Source organism: Artemia sp. Qi Xiang Cuo, chromosome 2, assembly GCF_049724085.1.
Source record: "Artemia sp. Qi Xiang Cuo chromosome 2, ASM4972408v1, whole genome shotgun sequence".
Taxonomy (NCBI): Eukaryota; Metazoa; Arthropoda; class Branchiopoda; order Anostraca; family Artemiidae; genus Artemia; species Artemia sp. Qi Xiang Cuo.
Genome location: NC_142795.1, coordinates 35,055,695 through 35,067,832, shown reverse-complemented (window position 1 = coordinate 35,067,832; position 12,138 = coordinate 35,055,695). Strand labels below are relative to the sequence as shown.

The 12,138-nt window shown below is 36.6% G+C and overlaps 1 protein-coding gene across 2 annotated transcripts in view; it reads left to right on the top strand.

Moving 5' to 3' along the window:
- The window catches only part of bdg (sodium-dependent transporter bedraggled), a 194,357-nt gene extending 183,337 nt beyond the window's left edge, over positions 1–11,020 (top strand). For both annotated transcript variants that reach the window (XM_089100627.1, XM_089100621.1), the window contains 2 exons: positions 4,364–4,554; positions 9,550–11,020. In XM_089100627.1, the coding sequence (XP_088956753.1) occupies positions 4,364–4,554; positions 9,550–9,874 (516 nt within the window). In that variant the 3' untranslated portion in view covers positions 9,875–11,020. The remainder of the gene's footprint in view (positions 1–4,363; positions 4,555–9,549) is intronic.
- Positions 11,021–12,138: the final 1,118 nt, after the last annotated feature.

The window sequence follows — 12,138 nt, the reverse complement described above, 5'->3', positions numbered from 1 at the left end:
GCCCTCAAATCACTTTCGACTATTAAAAAGGGCATCAACCCTTTCTATTTTTAATCGAATGAGCCCTTTTCGAAGTTCCCACGACAACTCCTTCGATACGAAGTGCCCTGGTCTAAACAACAACAGAAACAAAAATAATACATTATACCCACATCGATCTTTACTATAAAAATGCCAAGCCTTCCAATCACTTTCGAATATTAAAAAGGGCACTAGGCCTTTCGATTTACAGTTGAATGAGCCCTTTTTGAAACGAAAACGCTTTCTATAAACACCTTATATGCCCCAGGGCATAAATTACAACCCTTATCCTAAGGGCTATAAGGGTGGTTGTCATCCTCAAGACCTAATTCCCAGAACTTTCAACTACGTTAAACAAAGTGGCTATCTTAAAATTTTGATTGGATGTGTTTGGGTAAATGGTGGGCGCGATAGGGGCGTTATTCGCTCTCCAATTACCTTCAACTATTAAAAATGGCACTAGCCATTTCAATTTCTAATTAAATGACCCCTTTTGAAGTTTCTAAGACAATACTTTCAATAAAAACCTTATATGCCCCCAGGGCATATCTTACATCCCTTGCCCTGAGGGCTAGGGGGGTGTCATTCTCAGAGACTTAATTTCCAGAACTTTCTACTACGTTGAACAAAAAGGTTATCTGAAAATTTTGATTAGATGCGTTTGGAGGACTGGTGGGCGTTAGAGGCGGGTTAGTTACCCTTTAATCACTTTCGACTATTAAAAAGGGCACTAGCCTTCTCAATTTCCAATTGAATGAACCCCTTTTGAAATTTTACGACAATCCTATCTATAAAAACCTTATATGCCCCAGGGCATAACTTACAACCTTTGCCCTAGGGGCTCTGGGGAGTTTGTCATCCTTAAATACATAATTTTCAGAACTTTCAACTAAGTTTAACAAATGACCATCTCCAAACTTTTTGGGGAAATGGTGGGCGTGAGAGGGGGGTTAATTACTCTCCACTGACTTTCGACTATTAAAAAGGGCCATTTCAATTTCCAATCAAATGAGCCCTTTTTGAAATTTCTACAACAACTTTCTATATAAACCTAATATGCCTCCAGGGCATAACTTACAACCCTTGCACTGAGGGCTCTGAGGGGGCTATCATCCTAAAAGACCTAATTTCCAGAACTTTCAACTTTATTGAACAAAATGGGTGTCTCAAAATTTTGATTGGATGTGTTTGGGAAAATGGTGGGTGTCAGAGGGGCGTTAGTCGCTCTTCAGTCACTTTCAACTATTAAAAAAGGCACTAGCCGTTTCGGTTTTCATTTGAATGAGCCCTTTTGAAGTTTCTACGACAACGCGCTTTCAATAAAAACCTTATATGCCCCAGGGCATAACTTACAACCCTTGCCCTGAGGGCTGTGGGGGGGGGGGGGGGGGGAGGGGTTGTCATCCTTAAAGACCTAATTTCCAAAACTTTCAACTACGTTGAATAAAATGGCTATCTAAAAATTTTGATTGGATGTGTTAGGGGAAAAGGGGAGCGTGAGAGGGGGGCTACTTGCCCTCAAATCACTTTCGACTATTAAAAAGGGCACTAGCCATTTGAATTTGGAATCGAATGAGTCCTTTTATCAAGTTTCTACGACACAGATTTCAATAAGAACCTTATATGCCCCCAGGGCATAACTTATAACTCTTGCCCTGAAGACTGTGGGGGGAGTATCCTGCTCAAATGTGTAATTTCCTGAGCTTTAAACTGCGTGGAACAAAATAGCTATCTCAACATCTTGATTGGATGTATTTGGGGAAATGTCGGGGGCGTGGAAGTGGAGTTAGTTGCTCTCTAATAACTTTCGATTATTAAAAAGGGCACTAGCCATTTCAATTTCCAATCGAATTAGCCCCTTTACAAGTTTCTACGACAACGCGTTCTATAAAAACTTTATATGCCCCCAGGGCATAACTTACAACACTTTCCATGAGGGCTGTGGGGGTTTGTCATCCTCAAAGACCTAATTTCCAAAACTTAAAACTACGTTGAATAAAATGGCTCTCTAAAATTTTTGTTTGTATGTATGCGGAGATAAGATGCGCGTCAGAGGGGGGTTAGCTGCCCTCTAGTCCCTTTTAACTATTAGGATGTGAACTAGATCTTTGAATTGTCAATTAAATGAACCTGTTTTGAAGTTTCTATGACAACTCTTTCTATAAGAACCGTATATGCCCCCAGGGCATAAATTACAACCCCTCCCCTGAAGGTTCGGGGCGAGTGTCCTCCTCCAAAACATAATTTATCTTCGGAAATCGACTTCGCTTAAAAAAATGGCTATCTCAAAATATTTATGGGATACATTTCCGGAGCCGGTGGGCCTGAAAGGTATGCTAGTCGCCTTCCAATTACTTTCGACATTAAAAGGGCACAAGCCACTCCAATTTCCAATTGAATGAGCCCTTTCCGAAGTTTCTACGACAACTCCTTCGATATGAAGTGCCTTGGTATGAAAAAAATAATAATAATACATTGTGCCAACATCGTTCTTTACTTAGGCAGCGCGATTGCGCTGCCCATGATAGACAGAAGACTCTAAAGGAAAAAAAAAATAATACATTGTGCCAACATCGTTCTTTAATGCCCCCAGGGCATAACTTAATACCCTTGCCCTGAGGGTTGTGGGGGAGTGTTCTCCTCACAAATATATTTTCTATCTGGAAATCAACTACGCTGAACAAAATGGCTATCTCAAAATTTTGATTGGATGTGTTTGGGGGAATGATGGGCGTGGGGGGGGGGGCTAGCTGCCCTTCAATGACTTTCAACTATTAAAAAGGACACTAGTCATTTCAATTTCCAATCGAATGAGTCCTTTTCGAAGTTTCTAGGATAAATCTTTTGTTACAAGGTGCTCTAGTCTAAATGAAAAAAAAAAATACATTATACCACCGTTCTTTTATTAGGCAGCGCGATTGCGCTGCCTATGATAGACAGAAGACTCGTTCTTATAAAATATCTGTATGCTAGTGTCCTCTTCAATTGGCAAAAAAAAAATATGCCTCGATAAACCGCTATTTTTCATTATATCGTGCAGCACAGTCATGTTTTCTGTCCGATTTGTTTTCACATGGTTTGAAAGTGAAGACTGATATCAAAAGTTAAAACAAACAGAAATTACCCTGAACATAGAAGGAATGCCACGCTCCCTACCCCGTCCCTCACTTTTGACGCTGAAATTGAGTCAGGGTTTTTCTGTAAGTTTATTAGAACGCAAAAAAAATATTATCGGATTGTAATTGTTGATGTTTTGTGCGTCTTTTTCACTAAAACATTTTATACTGGAAACTTTACCGTTTTCACGGCTACTAAACTCAAAGTTAAATACACCTAAATTCATTTTTGAAGCGTGATAAAAGATTCAGGTTTGAAATCGTTTATTTTTTTTCATTTCATTGAAACGGAAGTCCAACTTCAGCGCAAAAAAAAATGGTTTAGGGAAATGGTAGCCCCCTCCAATGTAGGGGGTAGTATTTCTTCATTTAAGTTTTAATATTATTTTTTACTTTGAAGGAGAAATAAATTTGTTTTATTTAATATGCAAGTCAACATGAAACACACCAACTATTAAAATAAATTGGTTTGTACAACTACAATAATAATTGGGTTGTACAAGTACAAACCAATTCTGAAAAGACGTTAAAGAGGAGTGTCCCCAGAGGAACGGGCATACTCGTAATAGACCTATAACAACAAAACCTACCAAATTTGGAAAAATAGATCTTAGGGAAGAATAATTAATGCATGTTTGAACTAAAATTCCCAATCCCAACAAACAATCCCTGATATCGGTGGAATTTTCTCGAATGTTTCACTGGTATCCCCAGAAACAAAACGATACCATCCCTAATCATTATAAATTGACATCCCACATCTGTTATGGCGGGATATCTTTGATAAACTGACTTTATTATTAATAAGGTTTCAGTCACTACTTAGTCTGTATTCATTAGACTACTAACACTATCTGTAACGCATTGCAGCTTTAATCCACCCCTTCATCCGACCCTGTTTAAAATGTTTTACTTTTGCTGCCATCCAAGCTCTCAGTAAATGTTTTTTGTCCTTGCTAGAATTAAAGAACGTTTCCTACGATTTTTAATTCCAGAAACGACTTATTGTGCCCCTTAATTCCTTTAGTGGGTCTTCAAGTGATTGGTGTAGAAAAAAAGTATGGAAACAGAACACAAAAGAGACATAGCCATCAAGGATTAGTAAGAAGTATTTTCGTTTAACATTTTACCCGCAGCTCATATGGACTGAATGAGCTCAAGACACCATAAATAGTACTGTCATGTAATTTTTCTTTTTTCTCTAATTTTGAAGCACAATTTTCCAGCTAGTCCAGAATCTGTATCGCCCAGAAATGAGAAGGCGACGTGAAAGCAGCAGAAACCGAAGAGCAAGAAGACAGAGAAGACGTGAAAGAAGTAGAGCTCCTTCAAGGTCTCCTTCGCCTACTCCAGTCTATACAGAACCGCCGCCAAAGTACACTCCACCTCCCACTTATAATACAGCAACTGGAGCTAGGTAAGTAGTTTGAGTTTCAGATGAAGTATTAATTCTTATTAAACTAGATTAAAAATGGATAAGCTTTGCCCAGTATCAACCTACAAGAACATAAAGTGCTCGAAAATAAAGCAAAAATAAAAGGCTTTATTACAAAGCTGTAATATATCTTGAAAAACCCTTAGGTGCAAAACCCTTAACCCTTAGTGAAAATATTTCAGCCGAGACCTCTGCTCAACCGTCCTCAGTGCAAAAGTCGAAAAATAAATGAAAGACCGTAAAAAAACACCCACTAAAATAATAGAAACAAACCTTAAAAAATAACCACTAAAATGAAAGCGAGACCCATTCCATGCGACGGTGAAAGGGTAACTGAATGAGAATCCGATGTTGAATGGTAATTCAAGAAACTAATTCTGAGTTCATTTTATTTAATGCCTTTTGTACAGCTAATTGTTTATTAGGTCAAGTATTATCTGACATTTCAAATCTTCAATTGACAAAACCATTAGTATTATTGTTAAGGTGCGGATGGACACAATATCCCTGGATCGAGGCTCAGGCATTCAAGGCCAATTGCCTCCACGCCCCAAAAAATATGCTCCATTTGTAGTCGGGGGGAGGTGGTAATAGATGGATTTGGTCTCTCAACCCTTACCATATATCTTGACAACTGTCGGACTTCTCCTTCCTTCACTATCTTTTCCAGCTTGACAATAACATTATAGAATACCTCAAGCCGGTGTCTAATCCTAGCTGGACATTCTTCTATCAGATGCCTTCTTGTTTCCACAGTAGTCATCTTGCATTTTTGTCAAAATGTGGTTTCATCCCTCCCTATTCGGGAAAACTGTTTTCCCAAATTTCCAATTCATGTTATGACTTCTGTAACCATTCTTATATCAGACTTTTTCAGTAGCAGAAAATGTTTAGTCAAGGTTGTGTTAAACTTTGGGAGTAATTCCTTGATAAAGCGATGAAGCTACGTCAAAAGTTTGAGAATTTTGATTCCGCCGTGGCCCTACACGTGGTACGACAACCCACGCCACTTCATTTTGTTTGAAAACACCTGCATTATTGCGTTTGTTAAAGGTCTCATCCAAGTTTGATGAGAGACAATCGAAAAGGGGGAAACAACCCTTTTGTTAAAAAAAACAAGGAGCAACATTAAAACTTATAACGAACAGAAATTATTACGTATATTAGGGGATTCGCCCTGTCGTCAATACCTCGCTCTTTACGGGAAAGTTTTTTTTTAGTACTTTCAAAAGAGCTATTTATTATAATTAAATGGCTTGTGATTTTGGCGTAAAGAGACGAGGGGGTGAACCCCCTCATATACGTAATAATTTCTGTTATTCAGACCGAACAGAAACTATTTCGTATGTGAAGGGTTGCCTCCTCTTCAATACCTTACTGTTTACGTTATATTTTGACTGTTTGTTCCATTTTTTAAGAACGGCCACTGAAACACAAGGGCCGTATCGTTAGAATAGGAAGCCTTATTAAAAGTCCTAACAGCTATTGCTTAAAGAGTAAGGGAATTGAGGAGAGGGCAACCCTTCATATACCGAATAATTTCCCCTCCTCAGAATCACACTTTTTACGCTAGTGTTTGTATTTTATCCACATTTTTTTAAACGAATCCTAAAACACAAGGGTCACTTAATTAAACTATTAAGAAGATTTTTAAGTAATAAATAACACTTTAGAGTGAAAAGTGAGTTTTTTAGGAGGGGGCAATATCCTTCATATACCATAAAGGGCTATGAGTTGTGGAATTTGCCCGTATTGCTTATACGTAGCATTAATAACATTAAGTATAATTACATTATGTAACAATAGTATAAGTACATTAAGCACTTAGTAACAATTTAGTGTGAAGAGCGAGGTGTTTAAGAGGAGGCAATACCCTTCATATACCAGCAAGGCCTATGAATTACCAAATTTACCCATATTGTCTGCGTGTAGTATCAAACAGTTCGTGGTAATGAACTGTAAGTAAGGAGCGACCCGGCCCAATAGTAACCGAAAGTCTAAAAAACGGAAACCAATAGATACATCAAAAGAATCAGATTTTAATGCTGATTTCAAATATATAAATTTTATCAACTTCAGTTTTACCCATCAAAAGTTACGCGCCTGAGAAAATTTACCTGATTTTCGAAAAAAGGGGGAAACACCCCCTAAAAGCTATAGAATCTTAATGAAAATCACACCATCAGATCCAGCATATTAGAAAACCCTACTGTAGTGGTTTCAAGTTCCTATCTTCAAAAATGTGGAATTTTGTTTTTTTTGCCATAAGAAAGATCACGGATGCTTGTTTATTTTTTTTTTTTTTTTTTTTTTTGCTTGTTTTTTTCCTCAGGGCTGACCGTATTGACCCAGTGGTCCTAGAATGTCGTGAGTGGGCTCATTAGAACGGAAATTAAAAGTTCTAATTCCTTTTTTAAGTGACCAAAAAAAATGGAGGGCAACTATTCCCCCTCCCACGTTCTTTTTTTCCTGAAGTCACCATATCAAAATTTTGAGATAGCAATTTTGTTCAGCATGGTGGAAAATATAATAACTATGTCTTCTAAGATGACTTAATCCCCCATGAACTTTACCCAATGTTTACATATAGTATTGGTTATTGGGAAGTATACAGACGTTTTCAGGGGGGATTTTTTCTGGTCGTGGGGGGGGGAGGTGTCGGGGATCTATGTGGGAGGGTCTTTCCACGGAGTAAGTTTTCATGGGGGAAGGGACATTGCTATGAAGGGGGCACCGGATTCTCCAGCATTATTTTAAAAACCGATCAGAAATTAAATTAAAAAAAAAAGTTTTTCAACTGAAATGAGCAACATCAAAATTTAAAACGAACAGAAATTATTACGTATATGATTGGGTTCGCCCCCTAGTCAATACGCTAGTCAATCGCTCTTTAAGACAAAGATTTTTTAGTACTTTCATAAGAGCTATCTATTCTAATTAACGGCTTTTGTGATTAAGGGGTCATTTTTAAAGAATTGGAACAAAATTCTAACTTTAGCGTAAAGAGCGAGGTATTGAATAGGGGCCGAACCCCCTAATATATGTAATAAAAATATATGAATATAGAAGCTCGTTACGTATGTTAATTCGTAAATTACATATATTTAATACTAATAGAAACGTTCGTAAATAAAATTAAATAAATTTCGAGAAAGCCATTTAACGAAATAAAAGCAAAATTACTGTGCAAATTTTGCTTTAATTATTCATGTACGGTGAGCCAAAATCAAAACCTGTATTTATTCAAAAACGTTCAAAAATTAAAAAAAACAAGTGTTTTAACTGAAAGTAAGGAGCGACATTAAAACTTAAAACGAACAAAAATTATTCCGTATATGAAAGGGGCTGTCCCCGCCTCAACGCCTTGTTCTTTACGCGAAAGTTTGTCTCTTTCTCACACCTCTATTTTTTAAACAATAAAAAACTTTAGCGTAAAGAGCGAGGCGTTGAGGAGGGGACAGCCCCTTTCATATACGAAATTATTTCTGTTTTTTTTTAAGTTTTAATGCCGCTCCTTATTTTCAGTTTAAAAAAAACTTTTTTTTTACTTAATTAGCTTTCAAAAATGCATTAAATAAAATGAGCTCTGGTTTAGCTTCTTGAATTACCATTCAATATCGGGTTTTTATTTTAAGGGCTGGTTTTTATAGTTTGTTTTTATTATGTTAGTTGTTGTTTTTCACGGTCTTTTTTCTATTTCTGCACTGAGGATGGTTGAGGGGGGGGGGGGGGTTCGTCCTAAATATTTGCATTATATTTTCGTTTTCACTGGCTGGAAATATCCTAATTTTTTCCCTTTTTTGAGTTTTTCTCATTTTTTCATGCTTAGCCGGTGGTATCTCAGATATTATTTTCTTTAATACTCCTGAATAGGTGTGTCAGTGTTTCTTCGGAGGCAGAAATTTAAATTTGGGAGGTTTACTGAGCTTTATTTATCCATATGTAGGCATGAAACTGATTCTTGACTGTACTCAAGGCGGTATGAAAGAGGTTTTTTTACGTACTTCTCCCGTCAGAACTTAAAAATAAACAGAGTAAACTCTCTTATTCGCTGTTAATGGAAAATAAACCTTTTCATAGTTGGGAAAAGATGTCCGTTGGGCTTGGAAATAAATTAAGTCCTTATGTTTGAGGCATCTATGATTAGTACCACATCATAGGCGACTAGATGGAAATAGCATTGGTTTCAAAAAGGAGGCACTAGTTTGTATGATTTACACAAAGGAGCAGTAATATTTCATTTAAAAACATTATTGAAGAAACAATTTTAAACGGGTAAAATTAGATAAAATAATACTCAGTCTAGAGAAGGGATGTCCAACCTGCGGCCCGCCTGAGAGTTTTTTACGGCCTGCTAGTCATTTTCCCTCCAAGTATTATTTTTTAGCAGAATTGCTGAAAATTGAAAAATACTAACATTTGAAAATATCTTACTTCATCTCATTATTTTTTGATATTTATGTCGCACCTAAACAGCCTTCGTACACCATACACTACCAGTACAACTTTCAAGTATGGCACGGTTGCGCCAGTGTTAATCAAAAGTTGGCAATGAGTGCTGCTCACCATTTTTTATACGTTTCTGCAAAAGCGGGGTCCATACACTCAATTTTACTGTCGAATCTTGTGTTTGTGATTAACGAACTTTGAAAAGCTTTCAGTGAAGACGATCGTCGTGTTGGCTCTTTCCAACACATTGGAAAACTTAATTGACAATCAGAGGAATCCTCTCATTTGTGAAGGCGATTTCTGAGTAGAATCTTTCTATATGTGTGTTATTTGTTCCTATTTTCTAAGAATGAAATTAATTGCTCTTAATTGTTCCTTTATCTACCCATTTTTCTTGACATTTAATAGGTTCTGCGGCCCATCGAATTGTTTCAAGTGACATTGTGGCCCACTATAATAAAAGATTGGACATCCTTGGTTTAGAGATTAGCTAGCTGAAGTTTAATTTTAATTTCATTTTACTTGCAGAGTGGCAAAAATTCTTCGGGAATCTTTTCGTCGACTTCGTTTATCGCTTCCCGAAAACTCCAGCAATGATGCTGAAACAGCTAATCAGCCATCTCCACCAAGCTATGCGGAAAGTATACAGCAGTTTTGTCGAAGTGCGCAATCAAGTTGCCAAAATACCCTTAGTGAAAACCAAATAACATTAAATGAAGTTAGCCAGTTTATTCGAAATAGTATTCGAAGAAGTGCGCGTCCTTCCAGGACTCAAAGAGATTCAATCGTCAATATACTGTCTGATCAAGACAACTCAGAAACAATAATGAATCCGGCTGAAAGTGCAGCTTAGAATGAATGCAGGAATAGTGGATACTTAATGCAAGAATATGCAGGAATGGACTTATTTTAATTATCTTATATAAATAACCCTCACGCGGTGAATAGTGTTGTAAATTAGACCCTACAAGAATACCATCTGGGTGCTCAAGATGATCAAAATATTGTAGACAATATTTCAGTTTCTATTTGATTGTTGTAGAATTAACATCTAAATTGTTTTTAGAAAAACTTGCAGTTAATTAAGCGACAAGTTATAGACAATGAACCTCTTTCCGTTGGGATAAGACTGAGTTGAATTTCATTGAGAACAACAGTAAATTTTAAACTATTCCTGGTGTAAAAACAGTAATTTGAAAATAAAACCATTGAATTTCAAACCTCAATCTATTGTACTGAATAAAATTATTGGCTATAACCTTCATTGCTTAAGGATTGACGAATAAAATCTGTGATAGTTTTATATTCATTAGCCTTTTTTTTAGAAGTGTTTGCACACAAAAGATTAGAAATAGACTGAATATTATTATAATTTTAGGAGAATTTTGGCAGAGTTCTCTTTATGCTCGAAGATAGAGTCACACATGGGTGGTATATAATTGAGAAAACAACAATTATATAATTCCAAGTTAATGTGGAATGATCAATGGGTAGTTGATAATTTTTGAATGTCAGTTTAATTCTACATGTGGTTTGATCAAATCCATTTTGTTGTCAATGTGTTTTTGTTCGGTTTACGTCAAGACCCCGGTTTATATCTGAGGGATTCTAATCACAATATTTTGTTCCTTGTCCTCCTTTTGCAAATGTATAAGCACTAATTACATGGAAACGTTTGTGATTTAATGTCTATATTCATCCCCCCTCCCTCCTATAAATAGTATTATTATAGGACGTATCCTGGTATGTAACCGAGGCTTATTTAATTTAAACTTCTTTCGTATTCTACTATGCATGCGTTCTGAATGGCTACATTGCGCAATACTCTTCCAAAGATTATTCTGAGTATATCGTATCGTCTTTGAAATTGTATATTAGTGATGTATGTGTGATTATTTATTGCGAGTTTCATCATTACGAAATTGAGTGTTATTTTACGACTGTTTGGGTTTGACATGGTTAATACTGTGCCTTTCTTTTTTACTTATTAAAAAATAGTCGACAATTTTGTTTTCTTTATCAACGGTGTTTGCTAGTAACTTAAACAGGTCAATTAAAAGAAAACACAAACTCGTAAATTGCAGTAAAAATATTGGTTTAATCAAGCAGTTCGTGGTAACGAAGTGTAAGTAAAGAGTGACGCTGCTCAATGGTAACCGAAACTCTAAAAAAAAGAATGAGTTTGATATGAATAGTATATCAAAAGAATTAGCTTATTGTGCTGATTCCACATATGCAAGATTCATTAATTTTTCAAGCTCCTATCTCCAAAAATGTGGATATTTTTTTTTCCAGAAGAAAGATGACGGATGTGTGTTTATTTGTTTTTTTTTTCAGGGGCGATCATATCGAACCAATGGTCATAGAACATCGGGAGAGGGATCATTCGAATGGAAATAAAAAAGCTCTAGTGCCCTTTTTAAATTACCAAAAAGATTGGAGGGTAACTAGCCCCCTTTTTCCCCAAAATCGCCCGACCAAAATTTTGAGATAGCCATTTTGTTCGGCATAGTTGAAAGATCCAAAAACTGTGCCTTTTGAGATAACATGACCCCCCCCCCCCCACACACACACACCCAACCCCCGGGGAAAGGTCTTTAAGTTATAAAACTTGGTCATTGTGAACGCATAAAAGTTTGTTATTTCGAAGTGTGTATACATTTTTTGGGTGGGGGGGGATGTTCCATGGGGAAAAAGTTTCCGGGGAGTAAACTTTTCAGGGGAAATTTTACACTTGGGGACTTTGCCAGAATTCCTACACGAAATCCTTTTTATTTTTCTTACTTTGTCTTTGTCGATTCAATTTCAAACAGTTTGTGGTAACGAACTGTAAGTAAAGAGCGACCCGGCTCAATGGTAACCGAAACTCTAAAAAACGGAATTTTGATACCAATAGATACATCAAAGGAATTACATTTTAATTCTGATTTCAAATATGTAAGTTTCATCGAGTTTAGTGTTAACCATCAAAAGTTAAGCGCCTGAGAAAATTTTGCCGATTTTCCAAAAAAGGAGGAAAGACCCCCTAAAAGTTATAGAGCCTTAATGAAAATCACACCGTCATATTCAGCGTATCAGAGAACCCTACTGTAGAGGTGTCAAGCTCCTATCTACAAA